Genomic DNA, 21,106 nt, shown 5'->3' on the forward strand with positions numbered 1-21,106 from the left:
CTCAAAATCCAATCTTTCCTTCACCCTTGATCCTTAGGGTTAAGGGTTCCACTCTTTTTACTGTAAAAGCTTCACTCTTTTTACCAGCCTCTGTTCTCAAACACCCATCTTTCCTTCCAAATTTAATTTTTTACCGGGCACCATGGGGTGCGCCCAATCGAGAATCGACAATGAGGAATCGGTGACGAGATGCAAGGAGAGGAGAAACCTAATGAGGGAAGCGGTGGTGGCCAGAAACGCCTTCGCGGCGGGCCATTCCGGCTACGTCATGGCCCTCAAGAACACCGGCGCCGCCTTAAGCGATTACGGCCACGGAGAATCGCTCCCAAATCAAGAACAGCTCCTCCTCCATCACCACCACCACCAGCCGCTCCTCTCCACCGCCACCGAGCCTCCGCCGCCTCCTCCGCCGCCGCTTGAAACCCTCCCGCTGCCGCCTCCGCCGCTTCCGACTTTCACTCCCAGCCCTCCGATCAAGCGCGCCGCGAGCCTGCCGACGATGCCGACGGAGGCTCGGAAGACGAGGATGCAGGGGTCTAGGTTGGCCATTGCTGAAGGGGACGAGGATGAGGAAGAAGAGGACCATGAGGAAGGGTTTCGCCGGAGATCGAGAAATGTGGCCGGGGAAATGGGCGCGGCGGCGACGGCGACGGCGACGGGGTCGTCTTCGCCGCAGACGCCGGAGATGAAGGCGGTGCCGCCGCCGATGCCGGAGCCCAAGGGCGGCGCTTGGGACTATTTCTTCATGGTGAACGAAATGGCAGGGCATACATTGAGTGAGAATGAAGGTGAAGAGTTTGGTGAAGATGAGAATGTGGAGGATTTGGGTGGTGAGGATGAGCAGGAGCCCAAGACTCCGGAGAAAACGGAGGAGATTCAGATGAAGGCGGACGAGATTGCCGTGTCTCCGGTGACTCCGGCGACAATTGAGCATTCGAAGACAGCTCCCCCAGATTTTCAGAGGATGGTGATGCCCGGTTTCACTTTGATGGACATAGTGAATCAGATTGATGATCATTTCTTAAAGGCCTCCGAGAGTGCTCAGGAGGTTTCCAAGATGCTCGAGGCCACTCGGTTGCATTATCACTCGAATTTCGCAGATAATCGAGGTGAGGTTTTGGCTGCTTGATTCACATTGGTAAATTCACTTCTGGTTTAGGAAAACTAATAAATCAGGTTTGTTCTTAGATTTGATTCCCTTCTTAATTGTGAACTTGTGATGCAATGTGTTAACTGTTTAGTTGAGTGAGTTCTTTTACTTATATGGAAGAGTGAAAGAGACCTTTATTGCCCTATAAAAAAAGCATCTGTGCAAGTATCTTACTTGACTTGGTCTCTAGAATATGAATGTAGTACCACTTTAGTGATTCAAACTACTTTCAAGACATCTGATCTCCACCTTCTATCTTTTCACTTTCACTTTCTGAGGTTTCAAAATGAGGGAAAGTGATTTATTTGAAGATGTTTGTCTGTATTGTGTCCTTTAGGGAATGATAGTTATGTATGAGGTACTTAACCTTTCTGCTATAAAAATTGATGCTTTCTAATACTAGGACTCTGAAAGTTTTTACCTTATGAAACCACAATTGAATGACAGTTCTACACATAACATGTTAATTTTCTTATATTAGTGTTCCTACTTCATTGTAATTGTCATTTAATTATTTGGGATCATAATGTTTTGCAGGACACATTGATCATTCTCAACGAGTCATGCGTGTTATTACATGGAATAGATCCTTCAGAGGCTTACCAAATGGTGATGGAGCAAAGGAGGAAGACCCAGATGATTATGAAACTCATGCCACTGTTTTGGACAAGTTGTTAGCATGGGAGAAGAAACTTTATGATGAAGTGAAGGTGTGTTCTAATCTTCTAATTTGCATTAATTTTGTTTTATCTTCTCTGTTTATTACTTCATCTTTATTTAGTATCATCATTCTGCATTCATGACTGTTGATATCAGAAAAGACTTGCATCCTACTCTCATTCACTTTACCTGAACCTTATTAGTCTTCCCTCATGTTTATAGCAAGGGGAGCTTATGAAAGTTGAGTATCAGAGAAAGGTAGCTCTACTAAACAAGCAGAAAAAACGCAATGCTAGTGCTGAAACCTTGGAGAAAACGAAAGCAGCTGTAAGTCACTTGCATACAAGATATATTGTTGACATGCAGTCCATGGACTCTACAGTTTCAGAAGTAAATCAAATACGGGATGAGCAGCTGTACCCTAAACTTGTTTCTCTAGCTGATGCGTAAGTTTTTGGTTCAATTTACATTTGAAATCTCTAATTTCATTGTTTTAACTCTTGTTACTTTATGGTCTCTTGATTATGGTTTATCAGTTTCAAATTATCTTGATCATGGATGAAGAGCCTTTTATAAAAGGGGAGCAACACATAATATTACACAACAGAAACATTTCGGATAGGCAAATACATTATAGTTCTGTACTGAATTTCATCGTATCCGTCATATCTTTCACTCCTTACTAAAGGTCACTCCAAAGACAAATAAGCAAGTCAAGCAAGTCATAGGCATTAGCTTTCACTCCTAACATTTCCTTTTGTGTTGTGACAAATTTTGACCATATTTATTGCATTAGACTCATCTGTCGGTCATAGGCATCTCATTCACTTAGTGCAAACTGGGTTGTGCAGACAATTATCATACATAATTTTGGTCTAGAAGCTAGTTTGCCTGGTCTGATTGTTGGATATGATTGTTGTACTGAATGAATGTTTTATCTCATTTCTGTAACTCAGGATGGGAAAAATGTGGGAAAATATGGGTGCGCATCATAGCAGTCAGCTGACGATTGTTACAGACCTGAAAGCCCTTGACATTTCTCATACTCCGATGGAAACAACCAAGCACCACCATGAACGCACTGAACAGCTATTCAATGTTGTCCAACATTGGCATTCCGAATTTGAAAAGCTTGTACTTCATCAGAAACAATACATCCAAGCTTTGAACAGCTGGTTGAAGTTGAATCTGATTCCTATTGAAAGCAGCTTAAAAGAGAAAATATCATCTCCTCCAAGAGTTCAGCGTCCCCCGATTCAACCGCTTCTTCTTGCATGGCATGATTTTCTTGAGAAGCTTCCCGATGAACTTGCAAAATCGGCAACATCATCCTTTGCAGCTGTGATAAAGACTATACTACTTCATCAGGAAGAAGAGATGAAGCTAAAAGAGCAATTCGAGAATACAAGGAAGGAATTCTTGCGTAAAAATCAGGCATTTGATGACTGGTACCAGAAGTACATGCAGCGTCATGGGCCTGGTGAAGCGGATCAGGAGAGAAGCGAAGATGCAAATCACAAGGATCCTATTGCAGAGAGGCAATTTGCTGTTGAGAGCTTGAAGAAGAAAATGGAAGAGGAAGCTGAAGCACACCAGAGACATTGTATCCAGGTCAGAGAGAAGTCACTCGGGAGTCTCAAAACTCGCTTGCCTGAGCTCTTCCGTGCTATGTCAGACTATGCTCACGCATGTGCTGATGCTTACGGAAAACTTAAATCTGTCACGATGCCACAAGCTTCAAATGGTAACTCTCATGTGTAAAATCGGTTTTGCAGTTTGCTAGAAAGTAGTAAGTTTATCCAACTTCAACCACAGTGAAGTGCTTTTTGTATGTGACAAGCTTGTTTCACTTGGGAATCTAATGGTTAGTAATCTATTCAACTTAAAGCTCTGTATTCATTTCTTTCTCCTAGTCATTGATTCTGAGGAAATTGCATAGAACTTTTCCAGTTGGTAGAGAGAGAGAGAAAGCTCAACCTGTTTCTCTCGAATTCTACTGGAGAATCATTCCTGAATTTATCATGCCTTGAATTTGCTTTACTGACTTTAGTACAAGATCCTCTCCAATTGAAAATCCTTCTAGGACTACATAGAATATTGACAATATATCCTACCTTATTGGTCCCAAGGAGAGCAGACCACCTATAGGGAAAGGTCAGCTTTTAATACTAGTATGGCCCCTCCTATATCTATTGTCACTTGAGAACACTCATCAAAAATGGAAAATCTTTCTTTGCCAACTCAATTATTAATCATCAAGAGGTAGAAATTTCTGTGCCACCACATAATTTTACTGTTGTCATTTTGTGATGACAGAATGTTCAACTCTTGTCTTGAGAGTTCAATATGAAAATGGCAATTGGGTAAAGATCACCCCTTTCCCACATAGTTTAGACTTTAGAGGCAAAGCCATGATCTTTGTGTTCCCAAATTATTTGGTGAGTGGAACTTGAAGAAGCTTCATAATTGGGTGCCCCATATACGAGCTACATTAATATAGGTCAAAAGAGTGGGTGATATGCAGCTAGCACAATGAACAGAAGATATGCTTCAGCTTCTGCAGCTCATCAGATAACATCTCAGTTGCGTTGGGAGTTGGGACTGTTTGATGGGTTTTGGCATGACCATTTGAGCTCCAATTAGGGGTTGAAACACTTGACGACGAACTTTTTGTCGGTAAAAGTTTCTTGTAGAAAATTTACTTATAAAAAATATCTGGTCTTTGAAACATTTCAAACATGTGTAAAAATAGAAGTTAGCCTCAACTTGATTGGAACATTTCAACGAATACTGAATATTTGGAATAGCTTTACTTACTTCCAAAGGGAATGTGCATGGTAAAGACTAAAGATAGAGGTTGGCATGCAGCAAGCAAAGGACGACTCTTTCGGCTGTCTTACTCTGACCCTTTAATCAAAGTTTGCTGACAAAAGCCATCTATACTAGTAATGAAGCACCTCTTATGGCTCTTGAAGCTTCCTCATCTGAAGACCATTTCCATTTTATCTGTCTTTCTCTAATAACATTTTCAAATGGACGAAGATTTACACAGGTCTTAACAAAAGGCTTCTCTTTCCCAGTGGATTCTCATTCCCACATTCATCCAGTTTTGAGAGCAGCCAGGTTGAGCCAAGTCAACAGCCACACCCTCTTGCATTTTATATATACACGTACTTTCCACCAATCTTATATATGTATATATATAAACGTGTGTGTGTGTATACAAACAGATGCATAAGCAAATTCATTCTACAGCTTAAAGTTTTGAGGTGAAAGAAACCTGGTGTTTGTGACTTTGTGTTAGCAATGGGGATCAAAGAGTGGTACGGTTCACGCAGTCCAACTCCAAAAATCAGGTTGGGGCAGCCAAAGCCTCCACCGAAGTGGCAAATTTTGTTGCAGAAATTTAAGAAGGAGAAGAAGAAGAGTTTCAGTTCTGGTACTGTTATATCGCATTCGCAGCAGACTAGTTATGATCCCAAAACATACTCGAAGAATTTTGATAGAGGAATGGGGTGGACAGAGTCTGATAACATGTCGCGGTCTTTCTCAGCTCGGTTTGCTAATCCATCAAGGGTTCTGTATAGGAATGACTTGCTGGATTGATGTTGTGAATGCCAAAGAAATTGTATGTATATGTATTATTAGATTTTTGTATTAGAACCCATCTGACTACATTTCATCTGCTCTCTCTCTCTCTCTCTCTCNTCTCTACTCTCTCTCTCTCTCTCTCTCTCTCTCTCTCTCTCTCTCTCTCTCTCAAACTTCCCTGATTAGTTCCAGTTCAGTTAAAGAAGTCATTGGATAGTCACAAGAAAATGAACAAGTACAACTATGGCCATGAGCTAATTGTGGATCAACATCATGAGTAAACGAGTAATATTAACCTAGAGAATTCCATCGTTGATAATAGTAGGATGCCTTGGGTTGTAAACAACAAAACATATGAAAGCTCTTTTTTCCTTTTCCCCACTAGTTCAATGGTTTGTACAGACTTCAAGGACTTTCTCGGTTTTGACCTCAGTTTTTGATCTGTGCAATCTGCAAAGACCGCTTCCCTTTGGTATGCAGTCTTTTGCCAGTGCCAGGAAAAACATGTACAAGACAAACGAAAAGAGAACCTTGGGTGCTTCAACTTTTCTTTCTTTCTTTGGGCTCATGGCTCAAGTTGATAAGATGCTTGCAGTAGACTGGGCTCATTGGCCTCTCTTGTGGAGGGCACTATGATGAAAGAAGGAAAGTATTATATAATTTCATTGTGTTTCACCCATAAATTTACATGTTACAGTTCTCTTTACTGGGTATCAGTTGCTTTAGAGTGTTCCTATAAACCATGGAGATTCTCGCTTGCTATTGGAATCAACACCCCACTATCTTGAGCTCTCTGCTTTCAGTATAAAATACCTCCACATCCTCGCCATAAATTTCAATGTCAGATTTCTCTGGCTGCACTATGCCAGTATCTGACCCAATAGGCCAATACTGTGGGTTACTAAATACCAGACTAACAAGAACAAGGCTTTCTTCACTATCACATACAATTACAATGCAAGAATGATACGTTTTCCTAGTTCCAAACCATGATGGGCTGCCCTTCCAAATTTGGTTCAGTATCACAAGGTTCACAACAACAGTCTTAATTCTCTACTCATCACCATGTAACTAATCCACCGAAACTTTCTAAAGAAGATTTTGAAGGACTCGTCTACTTCTAAAGCACTTACATCCTGAAACTATTGCAGCTCTCTGAATCAAGCATATATTGTCACTTCACCACATATAAACCAGAGTAAGAGTAAAAGTTTAGAACTTTTTGCATAAATCCTTCATTAATAAAGGGTTAATGTAACAACTAACATACTACTTAAATCGAATAGTACACAGAGCTTGTTGTTATTGTTGTTGTTGGGTCTGAGTTTGAGTCCCATTCTGAGTGTGACCCTTCTTCAACTCATCTCCAGCCACAAGGAAATAAGCAGTATGCTTGAAGAAATTGAACATTCTTCGCTTCGAATCCTCATCAATATCTGAAGAGCTCTCCAATGCTTGCTGCATGTGATGCAACCACCTCTCCGCTGCTTCATGCGTCACCGGAAACGGCCGGTGCCGTCCGATCAGTGCAGGATGGCCTTCAAAACACACACAAAGTCTCATTCTTTTATTCTTTTCCCACCAATTTGATCAATTCATAAGAAGCAATTCAAAAATAAATACCTCTTCTTTGAGAAAAGAGAGGCGGCCCTCCCATTCTCTGCACGAAAAACTCGTACTGGTTCTGAATCGCGTCTTCCTTCTTGGAATTCGCGAAGATTGATCGGAACCATTCCTGCTCGTCCTCGTAAACCCTGCAGTACGGTAGCGAGGGCTTAATTGTATATTCGTAACCGGGTAATATCAATTGGATGATGAAAGGAGAGAGAAGAAACTGAAACGAAGCTGGTGTAGAAATCTACGACCAAAAAAAAGAAAAAAAGAACCTGGTGTAGAAATCGGTGGAGAGATTGATGAAGGCTTGGAGACCAAGCTTCTGGAAGAGGTTGGTTTCGTCGATGGCGAACGCGTCGGCGGAGTCGACTCCGCTCCACTGGGAGGCCTTGGCTTGAAGACTTTGCATGTTGGCGTCTCAGTTGGGTTTGGTGAGCCGGAACGAGGTGTTTATAGACGGGGTCGCGTGGCTTCCACGCTTGCTTTTTATCTGATTCTGATTTTGCTAACCAATGAAACAGCGGAGAATCTTGAAACTGTGGGTGGTTCCAGTTTTGTTTCCTTTTGTTCTTAGTGGGCAATGGCACACTACGAGCTAACTATGTCGTTATTATGTATCAAGCTCCAAGTGATTTGAGTAAATATCATGATTCTAAGTTAATAAAATTGAAACCCTAACAAATAGTGCTAAGTGTTTCTAACATAGAAAATGAGGACCTGAAATCGAATAAGAGATACTTTTATTATGGGCGCTTAATTTAATCGAATCAAAAATGAAAATAAAAATAAAGAATTTAGGGTCTTTTGTCTTCATTGAATCTTCACATATGACGATTCGAGGACTTGCACATTAATAATGTAAATGCACATTGGTGTGTAGAATCCGCTCCGATCAAAGACATGAAAAACAACGACCTAAGGTTTGGGTTTTAATTGGGCCAGTAGCAATTTTTATGGACCGGACACGTCCAATCGTCCACGGCCCATTACAACCGCCAACGCGCCACCCGGCGCAGTTAATATAACGAATCCACCCCTTCCGATTCTCTACCGTTCGTACGGTGCCTCGCTACCTCATCTCTTTCTCCTTCTCTCTCTCCACCTCAGAGTCCTCTGCGGTTTCGCCCAGAAAACCCTAATCGAATTTTTCCCCCAAATTTTTTTCCTCAGAATTTTCAATTGCAGAGACGAGGATCCGATCTCCGACCCGGTTTAAATGACGGCGGTGGGAATAGACGCTAGGATGCTAAAGCGAATCAGGAAAAGACCTCGATCGGCCTGGGACGTCGGCCCCTCGGAGCACGAACCAGAGGTTGGTTTCGGGGATCCCCAAATTATTAGGGTTAGGGTTTCCAGAAGGAACGGAATTGAGAGCTTGAGGTCTTGTTTTGTAGGCGCAACGGCCATTATTGGCGGGTAATCAAGCGAATGGAAGAAACGGATCGCCTCCGAAACGAGACGATGATCGTGAAGGCCATTATGTTTACAATCTCGGCGAGAATCTCACTCCAAGATGTAAGCTTTGATTTTAAAGATTTTAAAGATAGAAACTTTGAACTCAATTACGGATATTATTATGGAAAAGATTTCTGGATTTTGATCATGGATTTGTGTGGATTGTTTTGGCAGATAAAATACTAAACAAGATGGGTGAAGGTTAGCTGTCAAAAAGTGCCCTGATGTGTACAAGGTTTTATAATTTGATTCATGTCTGCTCAGCATGTTGCTAGTGCTGTAGGCACATTTGGTCGAGTTTTGGAGTGTTGGGATCGTCAAACGCGAGAGTATGTGGCCATCAAGGTTGTGAGGAGCATACGGAAGTATCGGGATGCGGCAATGATTGAGGTGGATGTGCTTAATCACATTGCCAAGAATGACAATGGCAACTCACGGTACTTTGTGTTTCCTCGGTTTCCGCTGATGAGAATTGATAAGTTCATCTGATGTGTTCTAACTTCCGTTGCTGCAGCTGTGTGCAGATTCGCGATTGGTTTGATTACCGCAATCACATATGCATAGTAAGTATCCAAATTATGTTCCTTTTTGCAATTTTGTTAGTCCATTAGTGTGATTGACTGTCATGCTGATAGTGTGGCTTTATGTAGAAGATAGTTTGCTGCTCTTGGTGTTTTGTCTTTTTATGTAGTTAAGATGAGCTGCATTTGATTTCAGTAGAGCTTTCAGATTGAGTTACTGCGATATTAGTATGTCCAGTGACTGTGTTCATAGAACTGAGAACTAAACAGAGGCCTCGCTTTGAATGCATTTAATGGTTTTATCAGGTGTTTGAGAAGCTTGGACCAAGCTTATTTGATTTTCTAAAGAGAAATAAATACTGCCCATTCCCTGTGGATCTTGTTCGGGAATTTGGACGACAGCTTTTGGAATCTGTAGCATGTGTGTGATAGCTCTTGGTTTCATTCTCCTATTTTTCCTCTTCTCCTAACCAGTCACCCAAATCTTTCTCTTGGCCTGTTTTCTGTCCAGGGGGTGTAACAGGGTGTTCTATTCGAGTCGTGTTGTTTAACTTGTTTTTTCTGCTTTGTCTCATTCGGCAGATATGCATGATTTACGCTTAATCCACACTGACCTGAAGCCAGAAAATATTCTTCTTGTGTCTTCTGAATATGTAAAGCTTCCTGGGTTTAAGGTATTTTGGCCTTTACAATTCCCAATTCATGTATGTTTCATATCTGGGTACAGACTCATGAATAAAAACTTCTTGAAAATGGTACAGAGGTTTTCTTCAGATGAAATGCAATACAGGTGCTTGCCCAAGTCTAGTGCAATTAAGCTGATTGATTTCGGTAGTACTGTGTTTGAAAATCAGAATCATAGCTCCATTGTTTCCACAAGGCATTACAGAGCCCCTGAGATTATTCTAGGTAACTGATTATGGGGTTGGCCAGTAGACAGATGTTCTATCTTGTATTCTCTTTTATTTGTTGGTGTTTCGGCTATGACAAAACCAAGCAATTTTGTCATTGAGGTGTATTAGAGAAGCAAAAACTTTTGAAGATGAAGCTTTTGATTTAGAAGAGGAAGTGTTTTTGGATTTGTAGATGGTTAATGAATGCGATCTTGCAGTTTTCATATTGGATGTAGGGTACCATATCGGCCTCATTAGATTATGTCCATGTTGCCCTTGATTAAAACCATATTTGTCAAACTACTTAGGCGCATATTGCATGTTGGCATGTGGTGTGTAGTTGCCTTTACTTTTGTCACTGAGTTTGAGTTTGGCGGTTTTTTATCATCTTCATCTTATACTTGGTATTTTGTTTGGTTTGACAAGTTTATGGTTTCTGTTAAACTTGGTCTGTTATATCCAATAGACTAATAGATATGTTGGGAATTTCATTAGAACGTTTTTTTAGCCTTGTACATATTGACCCCTAATCTTTCTCCCTTGCAGGTCTAGGATGGAATTATCCATGTGATCTGTGGAGCGTAGGTTGCATCCTTGTTGAACTTTGTGCGGTTAGTATGATATTTCTGTACAAATGCTTGGGATATGGATCATCTGGTTGGGACTATGTTTAACATGTGAAATTTTGTCAGGGTGAAGCATTGTTTCAAACACATGAAAACTTGGAGCATTTAGCAATGATGGAGAGGGTGTTGGGACCTCTGCCCCAGCATATGACTCAACGGGCTAGGTATATAGTGAAATTTCTATTAATCTTTCCCCTGAAATTCCTAAGTTTCATATTTGACAAGAAAAAAGGTAAGAGTAATACATATATCTCACTGTTTTCAACCTTCTTATCCTGTGCAGTCATGGTGCTGAAAAGTATTTTAGGCGGGGTGCAAGGCTGAATTGGCCTTTAGGAGCAGTGTCACGGGAGAGTATAAGAGCCGTAAAGAAGCTTGATAGTTTGAAGGTACCTGTCCTCTTGTTGTTTTGGGAACTATTTGCTAATTTGTAGCTTATAAATACCCTGATGCAATGTTGGATAGGATGGATTACTGACATCCTGCGTTGCCTGTGTATTCAGGAGATGGTTTCACGACATGTAGGGCCCTCTAAATTCAGTTCGGCCCTCACTGATTTGTTGTATGGTCTGTTGAATTATGATCCATCTGAGCGTCTCACCGCTCGACAAGCACTTGCTCATCCCTTCTTTAAGATTACACCATGAGGAACCACAATCAAATTTGATTTGAAAGGTGCACCATGATCATTGATCAGTTTGGTTAACCATGCTATTTTTCTGGTTAACGAACAAACAACCAGCAAACTCGTCTTTCACTTGTACATGTACCTGTTGTGATTTTTCCCTCCGCATTATAGTAATGAAATGAAATATTAGCAGCCAGATTTATTCACTTCCTCTATGTCTGATGCCTCGTTCTGTTCTTTCTAACTTTCGAAATAAATTTGGAGGAGCCAAAATGTGGTTTTTTGTTTATCGAATGATACAACGATTGGGTGGAGTTTTAATGATGAACTATCGGTTTTCATGATATGAAAGAAAAAGTAGAGAGGAGAACAAAATGCTAGGTATCACCAATAATCTCCGCAAGAACACAAGCCATCCTCAAACTTATGGAACCTATTTGCATCTCTCACAAGAAATACCACTTTCAAAACCTTTGACAAGCCTTTAATGAAGGCATGGCAATCACCACATACCCTCAAATTCTTGAAAATCCGAATTGTTCTGTTTCCTTTCTCAATTTCACCACACACCAATGCCAACCCGATTGCCAATTTTTCACTATGGAACCTCAAACTCTCCTCCTTGGACTCCTCTTCTACATCATGCAGTGCGAATCTCACCCCATGTATATAACCGATCTCAGATTTTATTCTGTTCTCCATTTCCTTCAATACTTGATGAATCTTCTCTGTAAGTGGGTGAGTCTCATCTCTATTGTAGAAGAAGTAGACCTCCTTGTCAATCTCTACCCAACTCCGCCCTGCATCCTTCTTTAACCCCTTCATCTTAAACAACTTTCTTATTCTCTCACACTCTTTCCAGTAGCCGGCCTCTGCATAGAGGTTTGACAGCATCACATAGTTGACGGGGTTATCACCATCCAATCTTAGAAGCATCTCTCCCACTTCTCCCCCTATCTCCACCTCTCCATGTACTCTACAAGCACTAAGCAATGTCTGCCATATTCCAATATTTGGTTTTAGCAGCATGCTGTCGATCAGATTCTCAGCTTCTTTTACTCTCCCTGCTCGACCAAGGAGATCAACCATGCAAGCATAATGCTCTACAGTTTGCTTAATCCGTTTGTCGTGACACAATCTTGAGAAGTAGTCCTGGCATTCTTGAATTAGTCCAGAATGGCTGCAGGCTGAGAGCACTGCCAAGTAAGACACTCCATCAGGTTCTATTTCCTCCAACTGCATTTGGTTGAAAAGATGCATAGCTTTCTTCCCTAGACCATGCTTTCCATACCCAGTAATCATAATTGTCCAAGAAATTACATTTCTCAACGGAGTTTCATTGAAAAGTCTTTCTGCTTCATCTGTCAAACCACACTTGAGATACATATCCAGAATCGAGTTAAAGACCGATATGTCTGAACCAGATGGGATTTTGGTGGTGAAAGCATGCATTTGCCTACCTTGTTCTACTAGAGCAAAATCAGCAAACACACCCATAAGGCTCGACAGAACAAACCCATCTACTTTATGACATGGACTAGCTCTGAGCTTCCCAAACAAGTCCATGGCCTGTGTTAGATTGCACTCTTGGGCATAGCCAAGAATCAGGGCACTCCAAGATATTAGATTCTTCTGTTCAACTTGATCAAACACTCTCTGAGCTTCAGTTAAGTGCCTGCATTTCACATACATATCAACAAGAGCACCTGCAATAGTCATCCGAACTGAACACAGGAACCCCCTTGTGATCAGGGCGGAATGTATTTGGCTTCCTTGCCTAATTGCTCCAAGGCCACTACAAGCCTTGAGTGTGCTTGTAATCGTATACTCATCTGGAACTTCTCCCAGCTCTTGCATTTTCCTAAACAAAACCAAAGCTCCCTCCCCATTTCCTTCAACCGTGTATCCAGCTATCATCGCGTTCCAAGTAATAACATTCTTAGCCGGCATCACACCAAACATCCTGGACGCTTCACCAACTCTTCCACATTTCACATACATGTCAAGGATAGCATTGCTCACCACCGCAACCCATTCATGACCAGACTTAGCGCACATACCGTGAATCTGCATTCCATTCTCCGCAATGCCCAACATCCCAGACGCCTTCAGATTCGTCGAGAAAGTATACTCATTCGGCTTAATCCCTGAAAATCCCATTTCACTAAACAGAGACAAACACCCTTTGGCATTGCCGCTGTTTAAGTAGCCACACATTAAAGCTGTCCAGGAAACCACATTTCTCTCAGGCATTCTATCAAACATCTCACGTGCATTCCCAATTCTACCACATTTGCTATACATATCTATAAGATCATTGTTCAACATCAAATCAAACCCTAGTCCCATTCTCATTACAAATCCATGAGCCTGCAATCCCTTATCCAGTAACAGATTCTTCGAACAGTTCCTTAGTAAATTCGCCAATCTCTGCCTCTCATTCATTTTCGCTAAACCCTAAACCCTTAAACCTAATGGCAACGAGAACCGCCGCCTTAACAATCAGAGAATTGGAGAACTCGTTCGTGCCCAAGTTGCTAAATTGCAAAACCAAACCAGGGCTGAAGAAAATTCACGCTCAAATTGTGAAGCTTTCTTTATCCCAAAGCAATTTCTTGGTGACGAAAATGGTGGATGTGTGCGACTACAGTGGCAATGTGAACTATGCTAGCTTGCTATTCAAGCAAGTTCTTGAGCCAAATGTGTTCCTTTTCAATGCGATGATCCGAGCTTATACGCATAACTATGTCTATGATTCAGCAATAGCTTTGTATAAGCAAATGCTGAGACACCCAGAATCTGAAACCCTAATTTTCCCAGACAAATTCACATTCCCATTTGTGATAAAATGTTGTGCAGGGCTAGGTTGTGAAGATTTGGGGAGGCAGGTTCATGGTCAAGTGTGGAAATTTGGGCCTGGGTCGCATTTGCTGATTGAGAATGCATTGATGGCTTTTTATACCAAGTGTGATAATTTGAGGGATGCACATAAGGTGTTTGATGAAATGACTGAGAGAGATGTGATTTCTTGGAATAGTCTTCTTAGTGGTTATGTTAGGTTGGGGCAGATGACGAAAGCGAGAGCAGTGTTTGAGGAGATGAGTGATAAGAGTATTGTGTCTTGGACGGCGATGGTTTCGGGGTACACTCGGATCGGGTGTTACGGGGATGCTTTGGAGATTTTTCGACGAATGCAGATGCTGGGTATCGAACCTGATGAGATCAGTGTTGTGTCGGTTTTGCCGGCGTGCTCGCAGCTTGGAGCTCTTGAGGTTGGGAAGTGGATTCACAGGTACTCGGATAAGAAGCGACTGCTACAGTCGGTCTCGGTGTGCAATGCTTTGATTGAAATGTATGTGAAATGTGGCTGCATCGATCAAGCTTGGCAGTTGTTTGATCAGATGTCGGGGAGGGATGTGATATCTTGGAGTACCATGATTGCAGGGCTGGCGAATAATGGTAAAGCTCACGAAGCAGTTGAGCTGTTTCAGGAGATGCAGAGAGTGAAGACTGAACCTAATGGGATTACATTTCTTGGTGTTTTATCAGCCTGCAGCCATGCTGGTTTATGGAAGGAGGGACTCAAGTATTTTGACTCTATGAGGGAGGGGTGTACGATTGAGCCAGGAATTGAGCATTATGGTTGTTTAGTTGATCTTCTGGGACGTGCTGGACACCTTGATCAGGCTCTCGACAAGATAAAGCAGATGCCAATGAAGCCAGACTCAAAGATTTGGGGCTCCTTGTTAAGCTCTTGCAGGACTTTTTGCAATCTTGAGATTGCTCTCATCGCAATGGAGCAACTTCAAGATCTTGAACCGGATGATGCAGGGAACTATGTGTTACTTTCCAATATATATGCAGACCTGGGGAAGTGGGAGGATGTGTCCAGGATGAGGAAACTGATACGAAGCAAAAGCATGAAGAAAACCCCAGGTTGCAGTTTGATTGAGGTTAACAATGTAGTTTTAGAATTCGTATCAGGGGATGACACAAAACCATTTGCAAAAGACATCTTTTCTATGCTACAGCTGCTGGTTGCACACCAAAGCATGCCAGGTGAGAGCATTGAAGCTGTGCCAGAGGACTGCAGTCAAATACTGTGCTAAATTCCAGGTACAATCTAGCCGAAATGTTATATCTCATGTTTAGGGTAGCAACAATAAGGGATTTGCTATAGCAATAAGAAAATGCAGAAGAAAATACTGATGGTCAAATTTGCTATATCATGTACTGTAAGCTAAAGAAAGAGGTGGAGCAAGTACACAAGATGATCTCATCAACAACAAAAAGAACTGAAATTCACTTGCAAATTCGACAAGGTTTCACTCATATCAGCAGAAACAACAAAAGGAAACACACACTTCCCTACAGAATCTCCTATGCAGAAGATGAGAGACCACATACAACTATAATTGAATAGACAGCACAATCCATAAACAGAGCATCAAGTACCTTCTGCGCTACCAAGCATATCTCTAAAGCCTTCCCTAACTGCGCATACCACTCAACTCCTTCACTCGAATCTCTAATCTCCTCAAACCTTTCAAACACTCTCTTTTTACCAAGAATCCTTGCCAGCACAAATGTCACATTGGTCAGCAAAACCAGATACAGCGGCCTAAACCCCAGCAGGGTCTTCACAATGCTACTCCTCCCCAGAAAAGGAAATCCCACATGAACCAGAACAACCAAAATCGCTACTGCTGCCGAAACCAAAAGACGAGTTCTTTCTGTTTCTGCAATGGCATTGGTTAATCCACTGGCAGTGAAAAGCGGCTGCCTTTGCTGTTGATATAACCGTGGTAGTGGCACCGGCTGCTGCGGTGGCGGTGCATTTTGAGCCGCTAAGGAGGCGATAAGTTCGTGGACTTGAGAATCAATGGCTCTCAGTGCTTCACTGGTTGTTTCAGATTGGCTACTTGGCGATGTTGAATCAGACTCGTTTTCCTTCTCCTCAATTTCAGAAGGTACTTCTGCAAAAGACCAACTACACTATTAAACAAGAACAACCAAAAGATTAGAACTTTGAAGATGAAGAGCCGAAGAGGTTAAGAGGGTACCGGCGATTTGGTCCTGAACATCGGAAACTGACGGCGGTGAAGATGGGTTTGTTGTGTCTTCAAGTTGGGTTTGTGGGTCGGGTAATGAAGAAGATGGGAGTGTTTGGATCCGACCCGTGATTAGACCTAGGCGGTCGGATCCTCTCTCCAGGATCTTCCTCCTTCGTGCTTCTCTGCTGTTTGTGGCCATGTTTTTGTCAAAAGGTCTCTTCTTTCTGCTTCCGAGTCATATTTTGAGGTTATATAAGCTTGTGTTCTGGGTCGGTTCTAGATAAACTCGGTTTTTATTCGGGTCCTTTTTCTTTTTCTTTTGGAAACATCTTTACCTTTTTAGCTAATCCTCCTATTTTATCACTATGCTTAACATTTGTTACAGATTATATTGCTAACTAGACCAAATTGTAACTATGATCAATGATGGATCCATCCATCAAGTTTGAGAATGATAGTAGTGTAAAGTGAAGACCATGTATAACTTGAACAAAATTAGGAGATCAAAGAATTCATAAAGCACATAATCCTTGTAGAGACTAATTTGGGAGCTGCAAGCTGAGCAAATGAAAGAGAAGACTACAACAATTCCAAGTTAATCAATCATTCTATTGGTACAGAACAACCAAGATCATAGGGATGGAGCAATGCGTCTGTAAATTGCTCGGAAAGTCTGTCCCCCGTTTCTGTCAACCTTCTGTCCTTCCTCGGTTGCAGAACTCAAGAGCTCTGTGACTGGATCTGCTTCGAGCTCCTCACTTGTGAGAGCTTCAAACATAGGGTGATTCTCTAAACAAGTCTTCATCCACTCTCCGAGTTCTTCAACATCAGTGATTGTGTAAATGATGCCACCAACTTCTAGAGCATAAGCATACTCATCCAGCAGGAATGGACTGATCACCCTACGACGATGGTTTTTCTCTTTGAAGTGAGGATCTGGGAACAAGAAAAACATCTTTGACAGCTGTGCTTTCTCAAAGTAGTTTGGGATGTACTTCATGGAATTAGTGCGAACCACGGAGATATTCTGGTATTGACCTGGGTTTGTCACCCTTAGAGCCAAAATCCTTTCCTTGACATACTCTGTCACCTTATCCCTAAGCTCCATTCCAATCATCAGAGTCTCGGGGAAAAGAGTTGACAGGCTAATCAGAAGCCCCCCAAAACCACAGCCAATATCTGCAAACTGAATCTTTTTGCAACTACCAGCTACATCAGATGATGGGAAGAGCTGCGGATAATGAAGAGAGTAATCCACATGACTTGGGGCGACAGGTACTGGAAAGTGAGAGTCACTCAGAGGGTTACTGTGTGCTCTTGCTCGGTAGAACCGCTTCCGAGGCAGACCAGTGGACTTGCTATGAGTTGACTGTACTTTGTTTTCCAACATGACTATTTCAGCAAACTGCAGAAGAGAAGTAGCAACCTTAAGGACCGCAAGCTCAGTATAAAGGGGAACATAATAGCAAAACCAACTAAAAACCTAATATCAAACAACATTTAGCAAGACAAGTCTTATTGAAACAAGTCTCATCTGAACGATGTAGATCTCAATGCAATGAACATTGTAGACGAACACTGCAAAGAAAAGCATAGAATTTGGGTCTGTAATGTTTAAATTGCAACATATTTTGCCATTCTGGGTAGCAGATAAGACCAATTGAGAAAAGAGAAGAGAACCATTCACAAACTAAAGAGCTTCATTTTTACAGCAGAAACAAATAACGAAAATTCTATTCCACTTAGTTTGAAGTCAATCTAGCTCTACAGGTAGTCACAGTATCTAACCTAACTTAGCTCCAGATCCATACTGCCTCATTACTCTGAAAACAAAAATATGGGGTTTTCTGTTCCATCTCTACCATTGAAAACAAACAGTGGTGCTGTGGTGGGCATATCTAATAGCAGAAGTTCAACATATCCAAAAGCAAGATGAACATCCAAAACTAATAAAACCCTTCCAAATTTCAGAATCAATTCTCACTGTGTTACAAGAAAAATCTAATCACGGCCGCACAGCACAGAACAATCAGAAACAAAGAGAGCAACTAGTTTCAAAGATTATGAAGACATACCTTAGTATGTTGTGTGTTGGAGTTGACCCTGGAAAGGTTCTGACTTCTGAAGGTTTGGAGATGGATGTGTCAAGCTAGCTCTGGCAGTCGGCGCCTGAAATTCACAGATTGCGGAGTCGCAGACTCGGGGTTTGGAGCGGAAAAGAGATGTTAAATATGGGCTTCTTCGGCCCATTTGCCAAGTTTCTCTAACAAAATGGGCCACATGTATCTCGAATGAATTTAGCCCATTGTTTTTGACTAAAAGTGCCCTAGGCCCGTAACATAACCTTGATTAATTAGTGTTTTATTTATTTTTCTTCTTCTTTTTCAATTTTTTTCCTGTAAGTTTAATCTAAGTAGTTTGAACGCATTTCGGAAATGTATGTTATTTGTTATTAGATCCGACAACTCTGTTTGGATTCATGTTGCTTAAAAATGCATTAGTCATATATATGTCATCATTACAGCTCTACATGTAAACATAAATCGAGCTTTCAATATTAGTAACTTATATATATAACTCCATCGTTTTCTCGTAATGTAATAAAATATGTGCTGTTCAAAAACTACTTTAAATTAGTAAGATATGATTTCAGCACTCAATGAATCGATCAAAATAATTAGATATAACGTGTTCACCTTCGAGTCGATCGTTTTCTTCAATATATATAGGTTAGCTGTGGAAATACGAACTCTTACTTAAATGGCTCTGGAAGTATACAAAGTCCTAATTCTAACCTAACTTAACCAAGCATATATAGACGTAAGTGTGGTGACTTCATTTCGACAAGAAATGCAAGAGAGACAAAAGAAAATAGAGTTCGAAATACTGCAACTTAATTACGTGCTTAGTTATCAGTTTAATCTGCTGATACACATACCTAGAACTATTGCAACTACAAATCTATCATTGCAAAACTAGCTAGATCATCTAATTGGTACATATATTAGGACTCCCTCGAATCATATGCAACAACTCTTTTGAATTTTGCACACCTTTTGGGAACAATAATATCTCACCCTTATGCTGTCTTGGTATACTCTTTCTTGCACCCTTTCGCAAAAAACAACTTATAATTTATATATTGATTTCCAACATATAATTAAAAAGTTGCTTAATCAGTTTTTGCACCATGGAAGGATGTAAAACACAACTGAGATCAAACAGCAGCCTGCTTAGTTTATCTTGAAGTGTTTGACAAGTAGCCTGTCAATCATGAATTTTAGGGTTTTAGGGTTCTTCCATTTATTCTAGAGAGTCTTCTCTTGATACAAACCTGTCAACTACTACTTTAATATTATCAAAGTCGACAAAGTCGTTCCAAATTTTCAATTTTAAAAAGTGAATTTGCGAGTTAGAAATGTGATCAAACACGTATCTATGATCGTTCATGTGTCCTTCCAGCCATTCGAATCATAATTTCCTTTTTGTTTGCTCATACAGTCACGCAAACTGATTTACTTTAGTTACATGTTCCGTAAGTTAGTATAATATGATAATTGGTTACATAACAAGATTATTTTGAATAATAATCCAGGTTTCATGAGTTATTCTGGTCATGATAAATAAATAAATTTGTTACCAACAGCTTAGAATTAACAGCTTTGATCAATTTATATCAAAATCATGCCTCTATAATGCTAATATCCTCTTAATATCCCATAATCATGGCAAAACACTGCTATGAGACTGGTAGGTTTATGCAGCCCTCCAAAACCCTAATTAAATCGTACACACACAAAAATAGATATATTTCTATTAATTACTATCTATAATTTCTGGACTGCGCAGTTTTGTAATCCTGATCGAAGTGGATATGACAGATGCTCGTTCAAATATTGGTTTTCTCATCCATAGTTTAATTTCTTTTGACCGATGTCTTTCACTCGATCAACATCTTGATAGTTCCACTGGAAGACGTCTTACAAGTGCTTAATTTGATCATAAATATGTCTAATAATCTCTTGTTCGACACAACTTGGGTTTTTTAATTAGTCACAAAATATGGACTCCCAAGAGGAGACGCTGAATTCCATTGAAGTGTTCTAGTTGCTATTTTCATGTAAGTAGATTTTCATTGACTAACCTATGTCTGTCAGTTCGATCTGAAGAAGATATTCATACGCTGATAAAAGGCTTTGACAGAGAGGAAAATCACATTAGTTTGAATGAATTATTGATCCTTGAAGATCAACATGCTATAAGCCAAACCTGTTGATCATTTTCGATCTTTTCCAGTTGCGCAAACCTTGCAGTCAATCAAGCATCATCCTTGCAGTTTCGTTAAACAACTTGTCTTCAAATTAAGCTTGGCGGGTAATCAGTGACTCAGTGTGATCGAGGACCCTTCCACAACCAATAAGCTAGCTGGTTTGATACTGAAGTGTTTGTTAAGTAAACTGGAGATCGTGATGGATCGCTACCATGTACTGTACGTGTTTACTACTGTATGGATCCACATTATGAGAACTCTCAAAAAGTCCTCGATATATCAGATCAATGCAAAACCTCTCAATCTTTCCAAAATCATAACTAACCTACTTTGTCAGTATAATACAGAAGAGTTAAGGTCACACTGACTGGTTGACGTATCTTTGCCCAGGAGATTTACAGACCAAATTAACGACTTACTTATCAGCAGGTACTAACGACACTAGCAATTAATCTTGGTGCGTACTGCGTAGTGTTAGCTAGTATATGTATGAAATTGTAAGAACGTACGAAGTTCTGTGTAGCCATTTGTAAGGCGATCGATAGTCGTTGGAGAATGGAGAGTTTATTGCCCCAGCCAGAAGTGCGATCAATTTCTGAGTTCTCGAAAAGATTAATAGACTTTCCATATTCGACTAGCTAAGA

At 40.8% G+C, this 21,106-nt stretch overlaps 7 protein-coding genes across 7 annotated transcripts in view; 3 read left to right on the top strand and 4 right to left on the bottom strand.

Moving 5' to 3' along the window:
* Positions 1-142: 142 nt before the first annotated feature.
* LOC101308445 lies at positions 143-3,571 on the top strand. Its single transcript, XM_004292817.1, has 4 exons — positions 143-1,109; positions 1,688-1,860; positions 2,033-2,256; positions 2,767-3,571. The coding sequence occupies exons 1-4, from the start codon at positions 143-145 to the stop codon at positions 3,569-3,571; spliced, it is 2,169 nt and encodes a 722-aa protein (XP_004292865.1).
* Positions 3,572-6,229: 2,658 nt separating this feature from the next.
* LOC101312889 (group 2 truncated hemoglobin YjbI-like) overlaps positions 6,230-21,106 on the bottom strand; it is a 771,661-nt gene continuing 756,784 nt past the window's right edge. Inside the window, exons 2-4 of the mRNA XM_004291251.1 lie at positions 7,288-7,424; positions 7,025-7,155; positions 6,230-6,939 (exon numbers count right to left, since the gene is read on the bottom strand). Coding sequence (XP_004291299.1) covers positions 6,704-6,939; positions 7,025-7,155; positions 7,288-7,424 — 504 coding nt within the window. The 3' untranslated portion in view covers positions 6,230-6,703. The remainder of the gene's footprint in view (positions 6,940-7,024; positions 7,156-7,287; positions 7,425-21,106) is intronic.
* On the top strand, positions 8,084-11,375 carry LOC101294910 (serine/threonine-protein kinase AFC3-like). The gene is made up of 12 exons (XM_004291189.1): positions 8,084-8,327; positions 8,410-8,530; positions 8,645-8,671; positions 8,754-8,907; positions 8,985-9,033; positions 9,298-9,412; positions 9,574-9,665; positions 9,753-9,900; positions 10,431-10,495; positions 10,577-10,674; positions 10,794-10,899; positions 11,014-11,375. Exons 1-12 carry the CDS (start codon positions 8,232-8,234, stop codon positions 11,155-11,157), a joined length of 1,215 nt encoding a protein of 404 aa, XP_004291237.1. The 5' UTR covers positions 8,084-8,231; the 3' UTR covers positions 11,158-11,375.
* Positions 11,523-13,583, bottom strand: LOC101308745 (putative pentatricopeptide repeat-containing protein At3g15130-like). Its single transcript, XM_004292818.1, has one exon. It carries the CDS (start codon positions 13,581-13,583, stop codon positions 11,523-11,525), a length of 2,061 nt encoding a protein of 686 aa, XP_004292866.1.
* LOC101309034 (pentatricopeptide repeat-containing protein At2g20540-like) lies at positions 13,613-15,247 on the top strand. The gene has a single exon (XM_004292819.1). It carries the CDS (start codon positions 13,613-13,615, stop codon positions 15,245-15,247), a length of 1,635 nt encoding a protein of 544 aa, XP_004292867.1.
* Positions 15,442-16,411, bottom strand: LOC101310081. Its single transcript, XM_004291241.1, has 2 exons — positions 16,202-16,411; positions 15,442-16,114 (listed from the first exon to the last, which is right to left on the bottom strand). Exons 1-2 carry the CDS (start codon positions 16,389-16,391, stop codon positions 15,519-15,521), a joined length of 786 nt encoding a protein of 261 aa, XP_004291289.1. The 5' UTR covers positions 16,392-16,411; the 3' UTR covers positions 15,442-15,518.
* On the bottom strand, positions 16,587-18,393 carry LOC101311725 (tRNA (guanine-N(7)-)-methyltransferase-like). The gene is made up of 2 exons (XM_004291247.1): positions 18,268-18,393; positions 16,587-17,597 (listed from the first exon to the last, which is right to left on the bottom strand). The coding sequence occupies exon 2, from the start codon at positions 17,580-17,582 to the stop codon at positions 16,824-16,826; it is 759 nt and encodes a 252-aa protein (XP_004291295.1). The 5' UTR covers positions 17,583-17,597; positions 18,268-18,393; the 3' UTR covers positions 16,587-16,823.

The sequence above is a fragment of the Fragaria vesca genome, linkage group LG2 (assembly GCF_000184155.1).
Source record: "Fragaria vesca subsp. vesca linkage group LG2, FraVesHawaii_1.0, whole genome shotgun sequence".
NCBI lineage: Eukaryota > Viridiplantae > Streptophyta > Magnoliopsida > Rosales > Rosaceae > Fragaria > Fragaria vesca.

Bases quoted from the DNA above. Each gene is read 5' to 3' on its own strand.
- LOC101308445 (XM_004292817.1), top strand. From the start codon at position 143: ATGGGGTGCGCCCAATCGAGAATCGACAATGAGGAATCGGTGACGAGA. The intron at 1,110-1,687 runs GTGAGGTTTTGG...AATGTTTTGCAG, and splicing joins GAATTTCGCAGATAATCGAG to GACACATTGATCATTCTCAA. The intron at 2,257-2,766 runs GTAAGTTTTTGG...TCTGTAACTCAG, and splicing joins CTTGTTTCTCTAGCTGATGC to GATGGGAAAAATGTGGGAAA.
- LOC101294910 (XM_004291189.1), top strand. From the start codon at position 8,232: ATGACGGCGGTGGGAATAGACGCTAGGATGCTAAAGCGAATCAGGAAA. The intron at 9,413-9,573 runs GTGTGTGATAGC...CTCATTCGGCAG, and splicing joins GCTTTTGGAATCTGTAGCAT to ATATGCATGATTTACGCTTA. The intron at 9,666-9,752 runs GTATTTTGGCCT...AAAATGGTACAG, and splicing joins TAAAGCTTCCTGGGTTTAAG to AGGTTTTCTTCAGATGAAAT.
- LOC101308745 (XM_004292818.1), bottom strand. From the start codon at position 13,583: ATGAATGAGAGGCAGAGATTGGCGAATTTACTAAGGAACTGTTCGAAG.
- LOC101309034 (XM_004292819.1), top strand. From the start codon at position 13,613: ATGGCAACGAGAACCGCCGCCTTAACAATCAGAGAATTGGAGAACTCG.
- LOC101310081 (XM_004291241.1), bottom strand. From the start codon at position 16,391: ATGGCCACAAACAGCAGAGAAGCACGAAGGAGGAAGATCCTGGAGAGA. The intron at 16,115-16,201 runs GTACCCTCTTAA...GGTCTTTTGCAG, and splicing joins TGTTCAGGACCAAATCGCCG to AAGTACCTTCTGAAATTGAG.
- LOC101311725 (XM_004291247.1), bottom strand. From the start codon at position 17,582: ATGTTGGAAAACAAAGTACAGTCAACTCATAGCAAGTCCACTGGTCTG.